Source organism: Pelodiscus sinensis, chromosome 1, assembly GCF_049634645.1.
Source record: "Pelodiscus sinensis isolate JC-2024 chromosome 1, ASM4963464v1, whole genome shotgun sequence".
Lineage (NCBI taxonomy): Eukaryota > Metazoa > Chordata > Testudines > Trionychidae > Pelodiscus > Pelodiscus sinensis.
Window position 1 is genome coordinate 237,719,725 of NC_134711.1, and position 22,396 is coordinate 237,742,120.

At 40.1% G+C, this 22,396-nt stretch overlaps 1 protein-coding gene across 16 annotated transcripts in view; it reads right to left on the reverse strand.

Moving 5' to 3' along the window:
- Positions 1-22,396, reverse strand: part of MCF2L (MCF.2 cell line derived transforming sequence like) — a 248,239-nt gene that overhangs the window by 95,364 nt on the left and 130,479 nt on the right. For all 16 annotated transcript variants that reach the window (XR_012900192.1, XR_012900105.1, XM_075917179.1 and 13 more), the window contains 2 exons: positions 15,078-15,161; positions 2,573-2,687 (listed from right to left, as the gene is read on the reverse strand). Coding sequence is in view for 14 of the 16 variants with exons in the window: in XM_075917179.1 (XP_075773294.1) it covers positions 2,573-2,687; positions 15,078-15,161 (199 nt within the window). In the remaining 2 variants the exon portion in view is untranslated. The remainder of the gene's footprint in view (positions 1-2,572; positions 2,688-15,077; positions 15,162-22,396) is intronic.

Here is a 22,396-nt window from a genome sequence, read left to right on the forward strand (position 1 = left end):
AGGTTCTCTCAAGAATGGATTAACCATGTCAAGTTTAAGCAATAAAAATTCAAGCCAAGAAAGGAGCTGATGGAGAGATTACTGGTCAATGTAGGTGAAGTCAAGAGCGACTGTGTATCATCTAATTGACAAGTATAGCACAGACTACTGCCAGTAATACTGTGGTGTGCATAGTAGACTAATCATGTTATGGCATCTCTTTCCAGAGTAGCAAGGAAGGTAAGAAAAGGGGAGACTAAAGGTAAATAATAATATGCAAAAAAAAATCATCTTAAAAAGAGTACAGGATAAAAAGAACAGTTTATACGGAGGCTACCTACTGTCCGAGTCAGAACTACAACAATGGCTGCCCGTCGCAGGGAGCCATAGCCTGTAATACCTCTAAGGCTGGTATAGGGGGCTCTGTCTGTGAGGTGGAGTGTTTTCCATATAAGGGCATGTAAATTAATAATCTTCCCCTGCTCCCTCCACCCATTGCAGTAAAAGATCAGCCAATGGGCTGACTTGTGCTCAGGCCTGCTACTCCACCCACTGCAGCAAAAACCAACCTATGGGGTGATAAGTTCACAGGCAATAAAACAGGCAGGCAGCCCCTCTCTCACTGGGGATTCGCATCGAGTGAACGCCTGGCCTGATCACCCAGACGCCTTGCACCCCCCGCTCTTGAGTCTTACTGAGCGTACTCCGAGTTGGTCGACCCGAGTGGAGACAGTTTATGAGCATGCGACCGGTACTTGTGTTCCTGCTGTCTCCAGAACTGGTATAACTCCTCCCCCCCCCCCCCCCCCCCCCGCCATCATCCCTATCCTAATTGGTTTTTTAGTTGTCCTTATTGCTTGTCAAGTGACAGTGGCTAAAAAGTTACTAAGTTAGTTTATAAATAGTTGTGGTTTAGGTTTTTTACTGTTTCCTTGTATAAAGTTGTGTAAATAATCAGCTCTATGGACAATACCAGTGTTAATTCAATTGTTCCTAACCCCTGGGCAGTTATTGGGAATTATTGTGATTTAGAAAAGCCTCAGGGAATTGTTTTGTGTTGTCTGGCAATCTGTTTAATTTTTGTTCTGATGATTGTCTGGTGTCATCAAAATAAAATCAGTTTGTGCTTTTTGAAACCCCCAGTTGTGGTCTCAACCTTTCCGGCATCCCTTTGAACCTCGTGTATTATGGGAACTTACACCTACCACCAACAGTTATTTCAACTATAGCCTCGTAGCTGCATGTACACAATTTACTTTGGCCTCCCCTGCTCACACACTATTATTGTGATGCGAAGACAAGAGAACAATGCTTAAGGGAATATACTTTTTTGTTTGTTTGTTTTTAAGTAAGTGAGCTGTATAACTCAGAGCTATGTGTGGCATAATTACTACAACAATGTAGGAGAAGTGTAATGTAATAAAGACCACATCTTGGGGTAGTGCAGGATGGTGACCAAATATCTGTAATGCATTCTACCTTATTATTTATTGTTATTCATAATTTGTTTTATTGTAGTGCCCAGGGACCTTTATAATAGACCATGACCCCGTTGTGTTATGTGGTTTGCAAACACATAAGAAGATGGTCCCTGCCCAAAGGGGGCTTACAATCTAAGTACATGCCAAAAGAGGACAGATGGACATAGGGGAGTACAAATTATAAGACAATAATGATAGGCAATGTTTTCTGTACATAAAGAACCTAGCCAGTGTCAAGATACCTAAGGTTGGTGAAGTAAAGAGTCTGATCCTACATCTGACCAATGCAAAACGAATGGTTGAGAATAGAGGGATAATATTTGGCAACAAAGATTTTAAAATAAGAAAATGAAATGTATCTCCCTCTTTCTGGATGCCAGAAAAATAGGAATAATCTTGATTCCATGATAAGCCTACAGTAAAACAGTTTCTGTGGACTGGCCCATTGGCTTAATAAAATGCACCACACTGCTATGCAAGACAACCAAAGTAAATTGCTAGGTTGGTTTTTGTGCACCACAACCAGAAAGAGATGAAAATGCTGCAGAGATAGTGTGCTCAGCTGCTGGAGCGGGTGGGGAGTGAATACCCATACTGATCAGTAGAAGAAGTTGTGAATAAGTAGTATTCTTATGCTTCATGTGGTATCCTGGCCAGAGTTCTCGGCTGGAAGGCTATTGCTCCATTGTGCGGCCTCAACAAGGAAACAGTGTAAAATAGACACTGGTGTGACAGGGAATCCTCAAAAGTCCAGATGAGAGAGATGATCCCATAGAACAATGCAGGCTTTCCCAGGTTTGGCTTCATTAACAAGAATGAGATATTGTCCTGTGTATGATTTGCTGACATCTGATTGAACCCACTCTTTTCACAGAATAGAGGTGCATCTCTCAAAAACTGTATTTACTTGCAGCAGAGAATTTTCTCTCATGCTGCTACCTCATAGCTCTCATACCAAACAAAATTATCAATAAAAAACTCTTAATGACTTTAAGCCATTATAAGAAACTGTATTTTTCCTTTTCTCCATTTAATTGAACACAGGGTCTGAACTTTACAACCTGTGACACACAGGTGGAAACATTTGATAACCACTGCTGTCGTGCACTTACCTGGGAATGCTAGTTAGATATGTCAGGACATTCTGAAACTCTCTCTCTGGAATCTCGCTGAATGTTGGATAGTCTGGGAATGTGATAACAGGGCAACCATCTTCCCCTCTACCACCTGAAAGCACAAGCAAAAGTACCGATATGTAATTAGTCACCCTATGTAGTTACTATTTCGTGGCAAAACAAAAATTATAATTATTAAAAAAAAATAATGATGTAGTCCTCAAATTGGGGATGTTTACTCAGAGTGATCTAGCTTTCAAGTACAATTTAGGAAATATAATTCACCGTAGCCAGAACTTCCAACTTATTTTATCTTAAATAGAAGGGTCAAGTGTCTGTTCCCACTGTGAACTGGTTTCAACATTAGAGGACTCTGCACCTTCCATACAATTTACTGTATCTGAATGCAAAAATACGCCACATAAAATGAGAACTGGACAAACTATTAAAAATTGTGCCTGCATATTCAGAACCAAATGACCTGAACTAAAAATGAATTGGAAATTTGACCTAGAATGGAGGAAAAACTTGCAAAGGGTTGCAAATGCTCATAACGCTCTTAGGGTATGTCTACACTACAAAGTTAATTCGAACTAACGGACGTTAGTTCGAATTTACTTTGATAGGCGCTACACTAGCGCTCCGCTAGTTCGAACTTAATTCGAGCTTAATACACTAGCGGAGCGCATAGTTCGAACTAAGGGGTGTGTAGCCCCTTAATTCGAACTAGTGGGAGGCTAGCCCTCCCCAGCTTTCCCTGGTGGCCACTCTGGCCAACACCAGGGAAACTCTATTGCCCCCCTCCCGGCCCCGGACCGCTTAAAGGGGCACGGGCTGGCTACGGTGCCCGTGCCAGGTGCAAGCCTGCCAGCACCCAGCTAGCAGACCCTGCACCTGGCACGGCTCGAGCCAGCCACTCGATGCCCCCCAGCCCGCCTGCTCTTCCCGGGACCAGGCTGGGGGCTCCCGGGAGCTTGCCCGGGACCGCAAGAGGCCTCGTCCACGACCTCCGCACTAGGCACAGGAAAGTGGCCGTCTAGGGCAAGAGAGCTGCCAGACTGGCCACCCAGGAGCAGGTGTGCATGAAAATCAAGGTGGTCTACTGAGACCCCCGACCCTGAGCCCTGAGCTTACAATGGCCGTACTGGGTCAGACCAAAGGTCCATCTAGTCCAGTAGCCTGTCTGCCGATAGCGGCCAACCCTAGGGATCCTGGAGGAGATGGACCGAAGACAGTGACCAAGCCATTTGTCTCGTGCCATCCATCTCCAGCCTTCCACAAACTTTGGGCAGGGTCACCACTCCTACCCCCTGGCTAATACCACTCCATGGACCCAACCTCCAGCACTTTCTCTCACTTCTCTTTAAACTCTGTTCTAGTTTTAGCCTTCACAGCCTCCTGCAGCAAGGAGTTCCACAGGTTGACTCTTTGCTTTGTGAACAACTTTCTGTTACTAGTTTGAAGCCTGCTACCCATTCCTTTCCTTTGGTGTCCTCTAGTCCTTCTATTATGGGAACTAATGAAGAACTTTTCTTGATGCACCCTCTCCACCCCACTCATGCTTTTATAGACCTCTATCCTATCCCCCCTCAGTCTCCTCTTTTCTAAACTGAAAAGTCCCAGTCTCTTTAGCCTCTCTTCATATGGGACCTGTTCCAAACCTCTGATCGTTTTAGTTGCCCTCCCCTCTCCCACCCTCTCTCTTCCCCTCTCCCACCTCCTTTTCCCAGTCTCCCCGAGTTTTGTTCAATAAAGAGAGATTCTATTTTTGACCACACGTTTTCTTTATTCTGTACATCAGGAAGGGGGGTTAGGGAAGGGTAAGTGGAAGGAGGTGAGGGAGGAATGGGGTACGAGCCCCCGATGGGGAGGACTGGGCTGGCTCTGCAGGCTTCTGGGGGTGGAAGCTCTCCTGCAGCCCCCCAATTGCTTCCTCTCCCCAGATGGCAGCCTGCGGCAAGTGCAGCCGGTCTGATGGCCGAGTGCTGTGATGTGCCCAGTGTGGGCACTCAGGGCACTCCAAGCCAGGACTGCTTTGCAAGCGGGGCACCCCTGAGAACTGTCTGTCCGGGGTGGGGGTCGGGTCCCTTTAAGCACAGCCCTCGGCTAGCCTGAGGCAGCAGCTCCACGCTCTAAGTCTTCATCTGATGCCCTGCCGGCACTGCTTCCGGCCGTCCTTAACCCCGGTTCAGGGTCCACTTAATGTGGACATGCTAGTTCGAATTAGCAAAACGCTAATTCGAACTAGTTTTTTAGTCTGGATCCGTTAGTTCGAATTAGCTTAGTTCGAATTAGCGCTGTAGTGTAGACATACCCTTAGTTCTCACGTGTTGTGTTTTATTTTTGCAAGTCTCTTCACTTCCAGTTTCCATTCTGGTCTGGAAGAAATTGCAGATTAGGAAGAGTTTATTGCTGGTGAGATTTTTTTGTACAATGCTGCAGACCCAAGTAGAAGAAATGAAGTATAAAGAAACATCTGAGCATCTGAGTGTTTATTTGAACCTTTTGTGACTTGTTTTGCACTATCAAGACTCATTAAGAAGAGGAAGTGAAAAACTTTTAAATTTATTTCCCATAGGTGTCACCATATGCCTTTAAAATATGACTAAATATATAAAAGAAGGGCCAAGATTCTCTAATCCCTTGCAATTGCACAAAGTTTACAGTGTTAGATAAACCCATCCAATCCTAAATTATCTCTGCTCAATGCTCAAAAGGAGGAGAGAAAAAAAACAACAGATAAGCTCCCTGCCAATATTATTCTCGTGCGCGTGCTCATGTCTTTGTTACTATGTCTGCTTTCTTGCATGCAACATAGTGATCTCTGCAAAATTCCTGAATGTAAATTATACTAAAAATAAATAATTCAGGATGCATTGCAAGAAGAAAAATTATAATTACTATGCAAATAGCGTGTCTTTGCAGCAAACCCTTTATGATATAGTCAAGCACTGGCATACGAAAAAGTTAATTTTAGCCATATAAATATTCAAAACAAACATGAATCAAGGTCAGTTTTGATTATCTTAGCCTCTTTTCCCTCTTCCCAATTCTAGGCTTAAATCTAGGCGCATGCTTAAATGATTTTCTGCTTCTGAGCCCTCTTGCAGAAAGTAATTTTGGCGTTATTTGATCGTAATTACTCATTATTATTAGTAGGCTATATAACATTTTTTCTGGGGTAATTTGGTCTTTTTAAAATTTTGATGTTCCATAGATCTTTGTTCTTTGAAGCTGCTAATGAATGAGGCATGAATTCCTCTTTTTAAATAAGTCTTAACTTGTGTTTATGATTATGCACATGCCTAGAAGTTTCTTCCTGAACTGACCCATCTAATTTATGTTAGATGATTACAGAACATCATGATCCTATGTTTATGAAGGCAAGGCAGATAAGATTTCCTGACTTTTTTCATTTTACAATAGGTAACTCTCACCACTGGAATTTGAGTCTGCAAGATTTGTTACTCTTACAAATCATTTTCATTCATTCAGGAACCCTCATAGAAGCTTGTTGCAATTTTGATCATCAGGGCCTGATTGACTGGTGATTAGTTCCAGTTTTATGCCAGTGTAGTTCCCTAAAAACTATAAGATGTTAGAATGGTTTCCCAAGAGATTCATGGATGGCGAGGGGGGAGGGGAAGGAGAAGAGGAGGAATATTCTGTAGACCTAGCTCCACATTTTCAATAAGTTGACTTGTGGGATTTCCTGTTCATTTTTGATATGCATGACAGTTAAAAGCTAGAAGTTAAAAAGGTAAGAGTATGTTTGTCTCCCTTTCATCTCTAAGTCTGAGAGTCCAAGATTTCTCAGATAGTAACAGTTTTTAATGGGAATCAATTCCTCAATTGCTAATTGAGCCTGCCTGGACCTGCCTGTTGGAAGGATGGCCTATCTCTTTGTGATTCACTGGCCCAACTCTAGTGGTACTTGAGCTGATCCCTCATTATTATTTTTTTTTAAAAAGGGGTTTGCTGGCAGGGCTCTGGGACTCTGGAACCTGCTCCTCAACTTCATCCTGGACAGGCCAGCTGCAAACATCATCTATTTGATAGTTTTTTAAAAAGAAAAAACAGTCTATATTTCCTGCAACAACAAGGAACTTCTGCCTGCCATGCACTTAAAAAAAAATCCTATCTGACTTCACAAAAATACCATGAGCTTTGATAAGCATGTCTTAATTATTTAAATCAAGAGAGCTGTTTTCACTTGAGAACTATTGTATGGAATTTCAAGAGAGGCCATAAGAGCTAAACACACAAATCCCGGGAGTTTGGTAACTAATACCCTTGGACTTCTTAGAAAACCCTAATTTACATTGTTGTTTAGATATTACCAAAAGCATGCTAAGCACCTTCCAGATAAGTGTGAAGACAAAGCATTTTCCCTGAAAAACTTAAAATCCAAACAAAGAACATATGGGGGAGAAGTGGCATGTGACAAAGTGGTGCTGTTTGCCACATATACTGAAGTTCTACTTTAATTTTATTTAATGTTACACTTTATGAAAGGAGGATGAGCATTTGTAAATGTCATGGAAGAAACATGGTTACAAAGGACTTGTAGGGGTGGATACATGGCAAACTAGGGAGTTCATGATGGTCTGTTCTATTCAGGTTGTTATAGAGCAGTATCTAAGCATGTTGCCATCAATTATCTTATATACAATCTTTGACAAGAAATTATTAATAATGTTTTCATCTCAGTATGGTGCGAATGTGAAATATAAAGTGACTGAATTCTTTGCACTACAGTAAAATGAATAAGACTCAAAAGTAAAGAATTCTCTGCTTAGAACTCTGATTAAAACACGGTTTGATTCAGTCGCAGCAGGCTAGTGTCTAGAATCATTTTACAGAAAGGAAAAAAGCCCCCAAAGAGATAAGCTGCACTCAAGTCCTTCTTCTTAAGGCTAGAAGGGCTTTGAAACAGTGAAGGTGTCTCAGATTTTTTTATTTTTTTTTTTAGTGAAGTGATAGGAGACAGATGGACGGATGGCAGTTCCTGCCACATTCATTCCACTTGAATAAGAGATGGCCCTGAAGGATTCTCTAAAGCACTTCCCTAGTCTTTTTTGTCGGGAAGAATAATGAATGCAATATGGCTAGAGGTAATCACAAGCAAATAATATTCGTTACAAGGAGTAAGGATGGGATCCTCAGACCTAAATCTATGGTGGATATTCAGAATAGATAGTCAAAAAATAAAAAAGTATTGACATAAGCAGACACAAATAAAGCAGCATAGCATGATTAAATGGCCCAAATCTAAACTAGTAGTTTAAAAACCCAATTTGTCTCATGCTATTCCTCTGTATGGGATGATGCCAAGAGTCAAACACTTGGGACTAACATAACTAACTCTTAAGTCAATGCACACTTGAAGACACAGCGTTTGGAAACTGCATCCTCCTGATTTGGAATTTCTGTTTTCTATAAAGGAAACACACACTTATTAACAGGACAACTAAAAATATTTGTGAACAATTTTAACTCTATGGGGCTAATTAAAATCTTTGTTATTCTTATTTATTATATTGCCTTCCTGATACAGCAAAAAAATGATCAAAGAGGAAAATCTTGCTGAAACATTTGTTTTGGAACAAGAAAGAATTTGCACATATGTATTTCTTCTCAGGATTGCATTTAATACAGAGGGATTCAAAAGTACCTGTAATTACGAACTATACTGGATTACAAGTTAGCTAATTTGAGAATGGTATTTGAAAGTAATGCCTGTAGGCTAATTTTTTTAAAAAATTGCATATGGGACCAAAAGTGAGTTTAGTACTTGAAATGATTTAAAATTTTTAAAACTCTGGCCTGCAGCTGGAATAATGCACAGAAAGTGGTAACAGCTGTCTTACTGGCAATATGGATTTAACCTCCCCCTCCAAAATATTGAATCTAGTACAGTATCTCTAGAGCTAATTATAGATAACATCTAATTTCTTAATGAATTATCTGAAATTTTGCTGAAATAAGTTATACCATCTATCTGGTTTCTGAAAACCAGCAGAAGCCATAACTTATCCAAGATGGCCTCCAGATTTTAGATTTATTCTATTCTCTCCCCCCTTGAAAACAAGATTAATATAATACAAAGCAGTACCATTCATATAATATTAAAGCTATTAAAACAAAGCACAAAAATTCCAAAATTTAAGGTTGCTCTGTACATAATATGTAGTTCCTAGTCTTCTTTTGCTGAAGCTACCAAGCATACTATGTTTTTATTTTCTGGAAAGCACACACTGGAAAACATGTTCAATATGGCTACATGGGAATTTTGCAAGACTAGATCTTGTCTACTTTAACAAACAAAAAACAACAACAAAACCAAACCATATCCCATGTAGAGAACTCTGCAGCTACAAATAAATTGTGCCTCCCACCAGCAGTTAGAGGCTTAATAGTTTTTGATCACTTCTGTAGTTTGTAAAGCACCTTTTCTTTCTCTGCGGGGGAGTCACAAGAGAATACAAAGATCATGAAAAAAAGGGCACAGACTCTCCAGTACACCTTCTGTCTGCAGCCAGTTAAAGCAAAGCACCCAGCAGCTGATCTAGTGGCCAGTTCTATGATGACTAATTTATGCTGGCTGGATACGGTCCCACAACGGGGGATATTAGTAAGATAAGGTGGGTGATGTAATGCCTTGTATCAAACCAACTTCTGTTGCTGATAGAAACAAGCTTCTGAGCTGCACACACCACTTCTGCAGGTCAGGGATACGTACTTAGAATCATAGCTAAATTCAAATTGGAACAGATTGTTTAGCATAAGGAGCTAACACATTTTGTGAGAGATTTTTCACACTGAAGTGGCCAACTTAACTCCTCTTCAGTCACAGGATAAACGGGGTTGGGGGGAGCGGCAAGTGTATCACTAAAATAAAACTTAAATCCACTGTCTCTGTTCTGCCCATGATTTGTAGTATCTAACAAAGTTATGAACTTAGGCTTCTACGTTTGTCTTTTGTGCAGGTTTCCTTTGAGGATGAGGACTAAGAGGTCAACTATGGAGTGCCTGTTTTGTAAGAAAACTTCACCCAGAAGTGACATGAGTTTGTCATCTCTTTTTTTTTTAATTCAAGTTTATTCAAGAGCATAGTGATGATGTCATTTCACCCATATAGTTATTGGGTGATATGGGCAATTTATGATTAGTACAAGGGCTTAGAACATGATAAAAAATTTGACCAACAGTTTTGAACAACTCTTTAAAAGCAGCTTCATTCTCTATAAAAGAGTTCCACAACTTAGGGTGTGTCTTGACTGCATCCCTCTGCCGACAGAGGGATGCAGATTAGGCACATCGAAATTGCTAATGAAGAGGGGATTAAAATATCCCACACTTCATTAGCATAAAAATGGTTGCCCCTTTTTTTCAGCATGGGGCTTTGTCGGAGAAAAGCGGCTGTCTAGAGGCTGATCTTTTGAAAAATAAAGTCTTTTTCAAAAGATCCTGTAAACCTCATTTCACGAAGGATAAGGGATCTTTCGAAAAAGGCTTTATTTTTCAAAAGATCAGCCTCTAAGCAGCCGCTTTTTTCCGACAAAGAACCGTGCCGGAAAAAGCGGCGGCCATTTTTATGCTAATGAAGCACGGGATATTTAAATCTCCGCTTCATTAGCGATTTCTATGTGCCTAATTTGCATCTCTGTCGGCAGAGAGATGCAGTCTAGACACACCCTTAGTGTGCAAAGGCTGTTTTATACTATATAAAAGGAAGATTATTATTAACATTGAAGTAAAATCTTAAACAAAGAATGCAACATAGGAACAAAATACATGGCTTTGCTATACAAATCTCAAGGATCAAGAGCAGGAATTACTTTTAAAAACTAATACTGTCAATTGATTTTCAAGCCTTTACACGTACTTTTGCAATCAGAAAAGGCAGGCAACATGGGAATTACAAACAAAGACAAAGGTGCATTCTAAAACATTTACTTTAAAAGACATAGTGAATCTCTTACTATTATTATATAAACTTCTATTTGTTTGGCAGTACATATTGTAACACAGAACAATACATAGAAAAGGAAGCTGCAATGAGTGGTTCAGGTGGGCAGAAGATTCATTTGTATTTTATGTTTTATGATATTCAAGGTGTTTGTAACAATTAGCTTGTGCAGATAACGTTTTGATAAGATACACTTGTCTATTTCTTAGTCCTATATATTCTATTATAATGTATCTGTGCATAAACAATTGCTAGGAGTTTAAATGTGAATATAAAGGAGATCTGGCAACTTCTCACTCAGTGAATAACAAAAATCTGAGGAAGTGTCTAAGTGAGAAAATAATATGAAGTGCTAATGAACTAAACTCTAAGCGAGGTGTTTATCACCCACAGAAGCAGAGAATGTCCTTGGAAAAAGCAACAAAGGCTAGAGAGAGCTCTTTGAAGCACAGAAGGAAATTAGAAGATTGCATATCAAAGAGTAACAAAGATAAAAATAGAGTATAATACCAAGTGAAACAGAAAAGACAGTGAAGTTAAAAAAAAAAAAAAAAAAAAAACCAACAACATCCCACTGCTGTAGGGAGTGAGTTATTGAAACTGATGTCTAAGAGGAACAGCTGAGCTAATGTCTGAACATTCTAATGAAAATGTAACATGGGTTCCAAACCAAGAAAAGCTCTTTTAGAGAAGAACAGTGACTAAAAGGGAAAAATAAAAAGGGACTTGCCAAAAAACAACGTTTTAATTGTGGGGGCAGCATGAACTTGCAATATAAATGCATCACTTGGATCCCTCTCTGGAGCTAACTGATGTTTGGATGGACTGCTACCCATAGATTAGATGAACAAGTGTCTGCATACTAATACCTAAGCACCACTGCTTTTAAAACTCTGTACTAACATGATTTGTCATAGCTTGTGACTAAGTAGGGTTACGTTTAACCGCTGTTCTTACTTTTAGTATTTTATTTCTCTATTTCGTAAATATACTTGAAATTAAACAAAATACTTTATAACTATTTACCTGGATGGAACTATTACATAGGGATATCAATTCTGTCTGCCCACTCTAAGAAATGAACAAGTTTTTACCGGTAAGAGAAAAGGAAACAAATAAGTTAACTTATCCAGTGATACACAAGATCACAAAAAAGTGGCTGTCATCTCCACTGAGAAGAGGTATCAGAGATGGCTAGGGCTTTGTGATGAGGTTCGGTGACTTGCTGTTACAAGCCTACACGCAGATAAGAATTCCACAATGCTAATAATATATATATTATTTATTTAGAGAAAATACTGCATATTCAACTACATTATTGTGTGTGTGTTAGATGCTCTCAAAGAGCATCTATCACACACAATAGTGTGCCAAGCCTAAAAGCTCTTAAAGGGAAAATATTTAATTAAAATATTCTTTATCTATGTACTGCCTTCAGTTGTAATTTATTTTACATCACAAGATCAAGCAGGGTTTAAAACCCCCCCAATATTCCCATGGCAAAAATACATTTCCTAAACAGTAGAGCAACAAAGTCACAATGTAACTGAGAGCAAGCTGTTACATAACTTCAGTGACAGACTATTAAACACTGCTCTTGTGTTCCCAGAACCCATAGCAACTTGGTATAGGAGAGCACTGAAAGTTAACTATTAACATACTAATATCAAAGCTAGGATAAACTATGAAGTACAAAAATAGACTAAAATGCATAAAAATCAAATTGAACTATAACAATAAATTGCAAGGACAAAGATAAATTATCACAATCAAACAGCTGTACTAGCTTTTAAAAAGAAAACATTTGCTAATAGATTCAGGGGTTAAGTATAAATTCAATAAACTAGAATAAGGAATGGCTGCTCTTGTTAAGCTCTACTGCACTGTGGACATAATGAGTGCTCAATATGCTTGTGGCTGTGTGAAAAAAAAAACTTAGGGATGGGGCTAAGGAATCTTAAATTGCATTCAATTGGATTGCATCTATTCTGTTCATAATAAGGTTTAACTCGTGATTGGGGAAAAGTAGTAAATCCTTCTTGTAGTTATCTAGTAAGACTGTTTCTTATATAAAATGATCATAAGATTTTTTTTGCCCAGTTAGAAAACAGGAACTTAGGCCTGGTCTATCCTAGAAAGTTAGGTTGGCTTAAATATGTTGCTAAAGGCTGTAAAAAATCCACATCTCAAGTGGCATTATTAAGAAAAGTCAGGTCACTACACAAAAGACAGGACTATGTAGCACTTTAAAGGCTAACAAGATGGTTTATTAGATGATGAGCTTTCGTGGGCCAGACCCACTTCCTCAGATCAAATAGTGGAAGAAAATTGTCACAGCCATATATACCAAAGGATACAAATAAAAAAAATGAACACATATGAAAAGGACAAATCAAATTTCAGAACAGAAGGGGGATGGGAGGGGGGAAAGGAGGGGAGGTAAATGTCTGTGAGCTAATGATATTAGAGGTGATAATTGGGGAAGCTATCTTTGTAATGGGTAAAATAATTAGCGTCTTTATTCAAATTTGAGCGTAAAGTGTCAAATTTAAGCATGAATGACAGTTCAGAGGATTCTCTTTGAAGTGAAGTTTTAAAAGGTCTTTGAAGCAGGATGCTTTACTACACAGACAGCAGTAAATTGATGCAAGGATTCTTTTCTAGTCCTAGCTACTGCCTCTCAGGGAGATTGACTAAGTACAGAAACGGGAGAACCTCTCCTACAGTGTAAGCATTGTCTATGCTGAAGTGCTAAGGCTGTAGGCACTCCAGAGTTGGAGCACCCCCGGGGAAAAAATCAGTGGGTGCGGGGTACCCACTAACTGCCAAGTACTACACTTTGTCCTCTTCTCTGCCGGCATCTCTGCTGACCAATTCCCACCCTTCTCTACCCTCCCAGCGCTTCTGGGGAACCACAAACAGCTGATTTGTGCCATTCAGGACGCTCCAGAAAGGGAGGAGTGGGATGTGCTCAGGGGAAGAGGTGAGGTGGGGAAGGCATTTGGGGAAAGGGTTGGAGAAGAGGTGAAGGGAAGGATGATCACCCCCACTTAGAGGGGTCTTTTTAATCTTTCACATGGAAGCTGTTCCATACCCTTAATCATTTTTTGCTGCCCTTCTGTGTACCTATTCTGTTTCTTTTTTCAGATGAGGTGACCAGAACTGCACACAGTATTCAAGTTGTAGGCACACCATGGCTTTATATTAGTAGCATATTGATATTTACAGTCTTATCGCACCACTTTCCTAATGGTTCCTGATATTATGATAGCTTTTTTGACTGCCACTGCACATTGAGTGGATATGTTCCCGGAACTATGACAACTCCCCAATTATTTCTTGAGTGGAAGCAGTTAATTTAGACCCTTCATTTTGTATGTGTAGTTGGGATGATATTTTCCAATAAGCATTATGGTACATATATAATATGATTTTACTGTATTGTCAGTAGTTTTCCAGAAATAGTCTTGACTACTATCAATGCTCTTTTGTATTTCAGTGCTGTGCATACACCTGCTGGCTGGTTTGAGTAAGCGGTCATGCTTATTTGATATGGTACAGCTTCAGCAAAGCATGTTCTGTTCATTCCCTCTGAAGCACCTGGCAGTGGCTACTATCGGAAGACAGGTTACTGGGCTAGATTAATTATTAGTCTCACCCAGCATGGTGGTTCTCATGTTCTTAGAGTTGGAGGATGGGAAACAATGTCTGGAAATTGATCTTCATGGACACTGAGGAACAATATCAGGAAGGGTGGTTAATAATTAAGTGCGAGACTTGGGGACAGGATAGGATTTGGAATGAACAGACTCTCTTTGGAGAGCAAAGAATGGGCTACTTTTCAACATTGTATGGGTAGCTGAAATGGGTAGAAAGGTGGAAGAAGTCCTATTCTGTTGGAGAAGTAGCTGAGTGGGTTAAGAAGAAACTAATGCGCTGGGGGGGGGGGGGGAGGGGGAGAGAAAGGGATTTTCAGTGTAATCCCTTGGGGACATGAACACCTACCATTACATTTTCTGCAGGTCAAAGGCTCTAAAATTGTTTTTGTTTCTCAATCCCGCCAAGGTCAATACATTCACAACACAAATCCAATACACTTTTAGTAACTGGATTCAGAGAAATCAAATACAGAAATGTAAGTCTCAATTCATAAAGTTTGCTATACCGCAGGCTAAATCCTGAAGTCCTCCTTCAGTTTTTTACAGTGTTATCTCCTGCTGACTCTTGTGTGATTGTCTGAGGTTAGCCTAAGACCTGTTCTCCCTATCTATAGAGCATTGTGATGCTGCCACCAAGCTAGCCATCTGGCACTATTAGAGAGAATATATATAATTCAACTTTCAATCATATTGAACAATTTTTCTGTGAATTCCAGAATAGTATATCATTATGCATCTATTCTAAAGCTAGATCTCAAAGTGATGGATGCCCCGATAATAGTTTTCAGTGACTATGTGCAAGTGTGGCTAGAAATAATAGCTAAAACTGGACTCTTGAACAATACATACAGTAAGAACATCCAGTATTTACCTGACAAATATGCAAACTGCTTCTTTAACTGGTCTTCAATATCTGCAGCACTGAGGGGAATTATATCCTGATGCATGATTTCTTCTGAAACAAAAAATATTGCTATATTATTTTACAGAGAATCACAGTCTACACCAACTGTCACCTCTAGAGCAGTGACTTCTAGAGCTATTCAAATTTTGAAACACCTGTCATATGTCTGGAGAAAGTCATTCAGTCTTCTGGCAAGAACAATCTTTTGGTTTTGTGCAGCGGGACTGATATAGTCACAAATGATTACAAGTAATAGCTTTGCTGAGACAAATAAAACTAGAAAAGCTGTTTATTCTTTGATGTGATTGTATTATGGGATAGAGGTAAATCTTACTTTGAACTTGAAGTTCAAACTCAAATTTCATTACAGCCTACTCAGATTAAAAAAAAAAAAGAAAAAGAAAAGAAGCAGCAGCAGAAAATGGGGCTATTTGTACATAGTCTACTCTTGCTGAAATTCGCCTGTAATATATAGAGTAGCCTTTCAGAATGTTGGGTAATATTATGTAGGCATCTCCAGGCTTCTCAGTGTGTCAACAAGAAGAAGCAACATGTACATTCAGAACCACACTCACTATACTGGTCACTAAATCCAAATCTAAATGTGGTTGAATGAAAACTTCTAAGAATAATAAAAGTTTTTCAATTAATATTCTTTGTAATACGAATATAAGGTTCACTATTCCAAATCAGTCTCAGAAGGGTAGCTGTGTAAGTTTGTAACTAAACAATAACAACAACAACAAAACCCATAAACAAAAAAAAAAAAACCTCTGCAACCCTTAAACAATAATGGTCCCGTATCACCTTATAGCAGGTCTAGTTAGAACAGCTAATTCTAGCTGAGAGGGGCACTCCGGTCGATGCCGGTAGTTCTGCTTCCATGAGGAGTAAGGGAAGACAAAAGAAGAGTGTTCTCCCTTCAACGTCCTGCAGTGTGGGCAGCACCTAAAGTCAAGTTAAGGTACTTTGACTTCAGCTATGCAGTTAACGTAGCTGAAATTGTGTATCTTAATTAAACCTTATCCTGCAGTGTAACCATACCCTTAGAGACTAACCAAAAAATAAAGATAGTATCATGAACTTTGGTAAGCATAACCCACTTCACATGACCAATATGGAACAAGGGGTGCAAGGTACAAATATACAGCAGAAAAGGAGGGGAGAGAGGGAGGGGAAAAAAACCTGTCACTTAAAGTATCCATACTAAATGAGGCGAATAGAGCCCTGGTCTACAATAGGGAGTTGTTTTGAAATAACTCCCTTTATTTCAAAGCAACAATTGAAGCATCCAAACTACCAAGCCTGTGATTTTGAAATAATGGGCTGGTTATTTTGAAACAAAAACTCCTGCATAGTAGTGTGGACATTCTACTGCTGCTATTTCAAAATAACTACTCCCCAGTGTCATTCAAAGTCTACTACTCTCCAGTGCTTCCTGGGGCTCTAAGTCGAGGTAGCAGATACCACATTAAAGGAGCCAGCCTTGGACTAATTTCGAGGCTTCCCTGTACTGTGGGCACATTATTTCGAACTATTTAACAACAAACAACATCTGGGCATATTTAGTTAACATTAATGGAGGAACGTGCATGGTTTACCACTGCAGTACTACAGGACAAGCAGAAGTATTTTTCATAAGATCAATATATCCTTCAAGTTGCCTGGTAATTAAGAGCCATGTTAAGCATCTATTCTGTCATCTGTTGTGGATCAGATGGTATTTAAGTGCTACTTTAGAGAAAAGCACTGTTGTAATCTAGTGATGCCATTTTCTAAACATTCTTTGATTTATTTGCTGAATTGAAAAACAGGCCTGTACCAGCACCCCAAATCTTGAAGAGTCTTCAACCTGTACCAAGTCTAGAGCAGCATCAAAATTAAAGGCTAGCCCCTAAAGCAACATCAATGGTTCAAACCAAAATCCCAATTCAAAACACACTTGGAATTTTGGATTAAAATTTTACAGCTCTGACACATCTTCAGCAGTTTGTTCATAATTAAAGTGCTAACCACTTAAATAGCACTGATGGCAACATAAGCGCTAAAAGCATCTAACAGAACACTTTAAAATATTGTTCCAAGAGATCAAAAACATAATATCTTCTATTAATTTCTATGATTTTTGCACACTTGAAGTCTATGGAAATAATGAAAAGTTAAATGCACATCTTTGTGCCTTAATATTATAGTACATGTTTTAAATAATATCGAATACTTAAATTAGTTATTGAAGATAAGGATAGCATTTCAATCCTAACTTGGCATTTTCCTGCTTTGGTTAAATCTTTAGGAAGTAAGGTACTTTTTTTGTCACATCTCTTCAAGAAAGTAAACCTTCTACCATCAGCAATTCCCATCTGCTGGTCCGCAGACCTCTGGCTGATGGGCTGCGGTGGCACTGGGCACCAGGACTGGTGTATATTGCTCCTGCCATAGCTGTTGGGAGAGGCATGTCCTGCTCTGCCTCTCAGCCAACCTGTGCCAGGCAGGGGCGGGGACACGGACGAGAAGTTCACTGTGCAGTGGGAGCTGGCTGCTATGAGGTAGCGCAGAGCTAGATGAGGGGGACAGGGCAGGCACTGGAGGCTCTGGGGGTGGGATTGGTTCTGGGGGTGGAGGGTTCTAAGAGGTGGGGGCTGACACTTGGGAGCTCTGAGGGTGAAACTAATACTGGGGGGATATAGGGGCAGGGCTAGTACTAGGGAGCTCTAAGAGGCAGGGGGCTGACATTGGGAACACTGGGGCAACCAGGGTGGGGAGCTGGCACTGGGGTATTCTGGGGGTGGGGCTAGTAGTGTGGGGGCTATGGGGGCAGAGCTGGCACTGGGGACTCTGGAGACTGGGCTAATATTGGAGACTGGGGACTAGCACTGGGGAGACCTTGGGGGGAGGGCTGGGTGCAGTTGGTCTCTGGAAGCAGGAAGCTGGCACTGGAGGGTTTGGTGGTGGTTGGCTCTAACGGGCGGGGGGCTGGCACGGAGTCATTTGGAATGGGAGCTGGCACCAGGGGGAGTTGGGTACAGAGGACTCTGGGGCCAGTGGCTGGTGCTGGGGGGTACTGCAGGAATGGAGAGCTCTAGGGGTTAGGGCTGGCACTGCGGGGCTCTGGGGACCAGGGCTTTTTGCAGACCAGTAGCATTTTATTTGCATAATGAATATGCATATATGCAAATAAGGTGTTACTGGTCCACCCAAAGTTTGTGAATGGGTTTTCTGGTCCCTGGTATTAAAAAAAAAAAAAAAAAAAAAAAAAAAAAAAAGTTAGAAACCACTGCTGTATAGATCATTGGAATTTACTACTTAGAATTGGGTTATACTTGGGAATAGAAGATTAAAATTATCTTCAGCCACCAAAGAAGAATTTTTAGGAAGTAAACCTAATACTAGCAAAAGAGCAGCAGAATTCTAAGAAGTGCTATTTTTAACAGTAGCCAAAGAATTATTAGTTTCATTTCTTCCAGATAAGTAGTGATTTATTATTTGAAACAGAACTTCACTGTTCTCTTTCTGGCATCTTTGCAGAAGAAGCACTGATAACTTCTTTCAAGCTACACAATGATTGAAATAATCTTTCTGTAACCTGCAGAATGGTGAACCTCTCATTGGCCAAAAGGCATCTGTATACCTGAGTTTAAAATCCACAAGAATATATGTTTAATAGTTAACTATGATTTAACTCTTGGGCCTCCTGTAATGCAACTTTCTGATATATACAGGAGATAACTGAATTAAGTTCTTTCAAAAGAAATGAAAGATCTCTTTTATATGATCAGCTCTCCCAAAGAGAAGAAAAATCCAGTCCAATACAAGCGGGGGGAGTTTACTGTTGGGACAATACAAACATTATGAAGATTCCATCTGCAGTCTCTCACACACTTGAAGGCCTACAATTCTGATCTTTCAAACAGATATGCAGGGGTGGACTAATCTACCCCTTCAAATCTGATTATAGGTTCAAACTACAAACCCTACATTTTCCAAAAATATCCAGACACAGGGAAGGTATCTCACAATGGTGGCAACAAAGAGAAATATTTTCATAATAGAAATGTAGGCTCCTGGTAAAATCTTACTATACATTTTAGAAATGTGCATCTGAGTCCATTTGTTCAAGAACTCCTCCTAAACAGTAAGAGCTAGGACCACCAAATTGGGTATGCAGCTTCCTCTTATAACTTGAAGCAAGGTCAGGATTTGGTTGGGCCAAGACAATGTGATGTGCCTGAATTTGATGGTTTCTCACCAAATGGAAAGGGAGGAGTCTGGCAGGATGATCATAGGAGGCAGCAAGGGGCCAGAGATGGGGACCAGAACAGCTATAACTCCAGTGGGCTAGCAGGGGCAAAAGATGGATAAAGGGACAGCTAGCTACTATATATTTCAGAGAGTTTGTCTTTCTGCCCCCCAATCAGGAGACATACACCCCCTCCCTCAGCTGTGCTTGCTGTAGCAGCCATGGAGAGGGACTTTTCACCAGGCCTCAGGATGCTGTGGTGAGAGAGGGGTGGGGTTGTCTTCTCTTCCCCGGGCAGCCTGGATACTAACCCCAGCTCACCCAAGCACAATGGATTTAAATGCAGACAAACAGAACTCTTGGTGGAAATAATCACTCCATAGTTTTCTACTATTGCCTGTGCTTCTGACAACCAGGTGTGTAGGCAAATATTACATATTAATATCTCATTCTCTGCTTTGCCATGTCACCTGTTGTATGTATGTATATATGGCCATACCTAGAAACGACAGACATACAGACAAGTGAACTGACTAGATCAAGAAATTGGAGAGACACCAGTGGAGGAGCGAATATCTTTTATCAAACCAACTTCTGGTAGTGAAGGAGAAACTTTGAAGAACATGGAGCTCTTCTTCATGAGTGGGCCAATAAAAGATATTACATCACCCACCTTGTCTCTAATATCCTGGGGCTGACATGGCTACAACACTGCAAAACTGTGAAATTGGTCAGTTCCATCACCACATTGATATATTAATCATTTTAAAACAACGAATAGTCCTGTGGCACCTTCGAGACTAACCAAAATACATAAAATCATGAGCTTTTGTGAGCAAAACCCATTTCATCAGATTAATTGGAAACTGGTTTTGCCCACAAAAGCTCATAATTTCATATATTTTGGTTAGCCTCTAAGGTGCCAGAGGACCACTCGTTTTGAAAGTTACAGACTCACACTGCTACCCCTCTGAGATGAATCATTTAAGTCATACATATCAGAAGATGACAGACTGGTTTGCTGTTTGTGTCCAAAAAAGCAGATTCAGCCGAACCATAATATTTTATGGAATCAATCAGGGTTCATGGCTCTGGAGCAGCCTTGCCACACTGCTCACTGCCCCACGACTGGGGACCCCAGTGCTTCCAGGCTTTTTAATCATAAAGGGGAGGCTCAAAGTAGTTCTCTCAAAGCCAGGTGCCTGCAAACCAAAATATGGGGCTTTCAGGGCTTCCTGACTTTCTGCTCCATGGCAGGGGAGTCCCACTGACTCAGAAGCTTGAGGCAGCCAGCTGTTCCACTTCCTTTTTTGAGGGGCAGAAGGGAACATGAACCAAAACTATTAGATTTTCCCAAACTTTAAAATCTTTGAATGCTTTTCTTTGTGGGAAATTTCAAGTTTGCATTCCAAATCAGAACAAAAAAAATACTACTACTGAAATTTATTATTATTATAGCTCTGCTTATAATAATCTGATCTGTGCGTACATTAACTGGCCAACAATGTCAGGTACGTTAGTTTGGAATCTGGTAGTTCTTCATTCTCCTTCCTCTTTCTGTAAGTCTCTCTTTTCTTACTATTGTCCCAAGATTTCAAAAATTATTATTTTAAGTAGCGTACTCAATGCACAACAGTATATTTCCAGTAATGCATAATTGGTATAACTACCTGGTTTACAAAATTATTAACATGATAAAGAGAAAGCAGAAATTATACTTCAGAATGTAGTGAAATATCACTCGTTACAAAAGCAAAGTTGCTAGGAAAAAACAAGAAAATCAACATCAAAATTGCAAAAGGCAAATAACTGATCATTAGAATTGCCTCAGACTAATTTTATCTGAAGTAAAGAAACTCAATACACCATGTTATAGATTTATGACACTGAATAAAACTTTATGCAGTATTTCAGAACAGGTTGGATGGGGAATTTTGTTTGTAGAGCAATTAAATGAGGAAAATGCTGAGAGGAAGGAGTAAATCTTTGCTTGGATCATCTCTGGATTATGTGGCATTTACATTTCTAATGAAGCACAGGCAGCCTGACTGGCCTCAACTGGAGTTTCAGATGGGATTGTACGTGGGGCGGCTATCTTGCCCAATGCGCAAACCACTGGGCTGCCCTTCTACTTTCAATATACTTGCATAATCAGAGCTAGCGGGTATGTCTATTTAGGCTAAAATTGCACTTCCAACTTCAGTGTAGACATATTGAAAGTCATCTCATCTTTGTACACCAGGGAAGCAAGAGGGACTTTTTGCTTCTAGATGCTTAAGAAGTAACTGAATGAATGCTCCAGTACTTCAAAAGATGGCATGAGGACTGTTAAATAAATAAGAATGATAGAGTAGACAAAGAAAGAAAGCAGATCAAAGCAGACTGATGAATATATGATTTAAAACAATGGGACAAACTGCAGATAAGTAATAGCGGTGCTATTAAGATTATTTCATTTAAAAGCCACGTCACTGAGGGTAACTATCATCTTAGAGTAGGGATGTAAAATCTTGTTTAATCAGCTGACCAGATAATGTTAGGTTAACCAGTTAACCAACTAAGCAGGATTTCAGGCAGGTTACCGCTCCAACCTGAGACTGCTGCCCCCTCCCTGGGGCTTGGTACAGCTGGAGCAGCCCTCTGCCTGCCGCAGGGCTGCTCCCAGGCACCGGTTACCCAGCAAGCATCATCCAGTAAGGTTACTGGTTATCCATTCATATCCCTATCTTAGACCCCAATCTGGCAAGGATGTCAGGGAAGGTGCAGTGGCCCAACTGCAAAAAGTATCTTGCACTAGCTGAACCTAAAATCACTAAAGACTTAAAAAAAATTAATATAAGGAAGCTCTGCATTTCATTCAAGTGAGACAATAAGAAAAACACTTCTATTTAAAAAAAAAAAAAAAAAAAACTGATATGGTAGCAAAAAACTCCAGTCATCTTAAGAAGTGGGTTATGCCCACAAAAACTCATGATACCATCTACATGTTTTGTTAGTCTTTAAGGCGCTACCAGACCAGTTTATGTTTTTTTTACGTTTATCCTGTACA